This window comes from Sphaeroforma arctica, assembly GCF_001186125.1.
Source record: "Sphaeroforma arctica JP610 unplaced genomic scaffold supercont1.798, whole genome shotgun sequence".
Taxonomy (NCBI): Eukaryota; class Ichthyosporea; order Ichthyophonida; genus Sphaeroforma; species Sphaeroforma arctica.
Genome location: NW_014039760.1, coordinates 8,473 through 10,554, shown reverse-complemented (window position 1 = coordinate 10,554; position 2,082 = coordinate 8,473). Strand labels below are relative to the sequence as shown.

Genomic DNA, 2,082 nt, shown 5'->3' with positions numbered 1-2,082 from the left:
TGTGTGTGTGTGTGTGTGTGTGTTTGTTTGTTTGTGTGTGTGTGTGTGTGTGTGTGTGTGTGTTTGTGTGTGTGAGTGTGTGTGTGTTCATACCATGATTTGTCATAAGGCTTGCATTTGTGTAGTATGTACTTAGTATATATATATTTCGGGTTCAAATACTGAATATATCTAATTTGTATCTTATTCTGCGTATGGTATACTCATGAAAAGTTTTGTTATACGGGAGTTGTGTGAACAGTTTTGGTTTTTGATCGCCTCTTCATATATACTGACCGGACATTCTCTTTTGTCTATAGTCCCGCAGACACATTTGATCATGTGGTGCTCAAACGATAAGATACACAGAACAAAATATTTGCATAGTCGGATGGTAGCGTGTGTATATGCAGAGTGTACGTAGAACTAAGTGCCATGTGTGTATGTCTGTTTTTGAACCGAATCATGTTCACAGGTGATAGATGATGTTCTAGACTTAGTCAGCACAAGTGAAGAGCTGGGCAAGCCGAGTTCAGCGGATCTTAGCTTAGGGTTGGCCACCGCGCCGATACTTTATGCAGCGGAGGAATTCCCAGAGCTGAATCCCCTGATTAAAAGGCGATTCAAGGGACCTGGAGACGTACCTGAGGTGTGTTTCCTGAGATGTCTGAATAGGATGACTAAAATCTTCCAGTTAGAACTGTGCACGTCAATCTAGTCGTGTCGAGCAAATACTTGAGAACGACACTCGATTATTTTCGTACAGTGGTGCAAACGATCACCTGAATTTGTGTTGTTGCCCTGAGCTATCGATTGACAACTAGCTCTGTTTTTGCCTGCAACATACTCGTATTACAGGCGTTACATTATTTGAATAAGAGCTCCGGCCTGGCACGGAGTCGAGAGCTAGCCGCCGAGTATGGACAGTCAGCGGTTCGCACTATACAGCAGGTAAATGGCCATCGTCTGGTTTTATTGATGCATGTTGTTTTTCAAATGTTTATCAAATCTTTGTGAGTTCACGCTAATTTCGAATTAAAATCTGGATTTAGCTAAAATACTACCATTCGCACCGTCTCAAATACAGCTACCCGAGAGTTTAGAGCGTCAGGCGCTAGTTGATCTATGTGCATTAGTGCTTAGCAGGAGCAGTTAAGGTCATCCCGCTGTAGTTTCCGCTGATGTTATGTGAAAATTAGCTATTTCAGTTGGTAACCAGAGCTTAGGATAGTCGGATTCGATTCCCGGTTGATATGTTGTTGACTGTAGCAAAGACAAACAAACAGAAAACAAGTGTTTGTAACATGAATGCGCATACCGGTTCCAACTGACTACTAAGTATCAACATGTGGGCCGCCGTCCCGTGTCCGAAAGAATGTGAAATGAGGAAGAGGCGTTATATACAATGTGCTCAGGAGACGTGGTATGGTCTGATCATGTGGCACTCATTGAAACTGCCTTATTACAGACAATGCAGCTAGTGAGCTAGTACAAACATTCAGTGTAGTATAAAAGAGAGGCTCAGTAACTCCCTTCTGAAGGGTTATACATGACCTGTTGTATAAATGATATTTAATCTGTGCTGTGGAGGTTTTTCCTATCAGTCGATCAATCAACTTCCAGTCTAAATTACTACTGGTCAAGATCACAATGACATAGCTGGCGTCATGTACAATTGTTTTTAGCTTGATACCAGAATGCGAAGAACCCACTCCGGTCGATAACCAATACTGAGTGAGCATCTTGTGAGTAATTAGTTTGGAGTGACGCAAAATACTAAGCACGAGCTTCAGCCATGAGCATTTCTATGAGGTAATATTAGGGGCCTATTGAATTTGATCAATATATTATGTTCCTGAATATAATAAATTTGGACTCTGGATAGAATAAATTTGGACTCGAATCAATTTGACAATTTTTTTTAAGGAACAAGGAATATTGAAGCTTGACTCCAAATAACTTGTACTTCCACTCCTCGCAAGGCGAAGGTAGCATCCAAAGAAATGAACCCAAATGCAAATACAGGGCGTCTACGGATACAGACAAGAACATCTACCAAAAAGACTGTCAACCATTTCAAGGTACATACGTACATATAAAATA

General features: G+C 41.1%; 1 protein-coding gene across 1 annotated transcript in view; it reads left to right on the top strand.

The window, feature by feature from the left end:
- Nucleotides 1–1,135, top strand: part of SARC_08652 (hypothetical protein) — a gene marked incomplete at both ends in the record, with an annotated part of 3,593 nt that extends 2,458 nt beyond the window's left edge. Inside the window, 3 exons of the mRNA XM_014297358.1 lie at nucleotides 455–628; nucleotides 838–930; nucleotides 1,067–1,135. Coding sequence (XP_014152833.1) covers nucleotides 455–628; nucleotides 838–930; nucleotides 1,067–1,135 — 336 coding nt within the window. The remainder of the gene's footprint in view (nucleotides 1–454; nucleotides 629–837; nucleotides 931–1,066) is intronic.
- Between the last annotated feature and the right edge of the window lie 947 nt (nucleotides 1,136–2,082).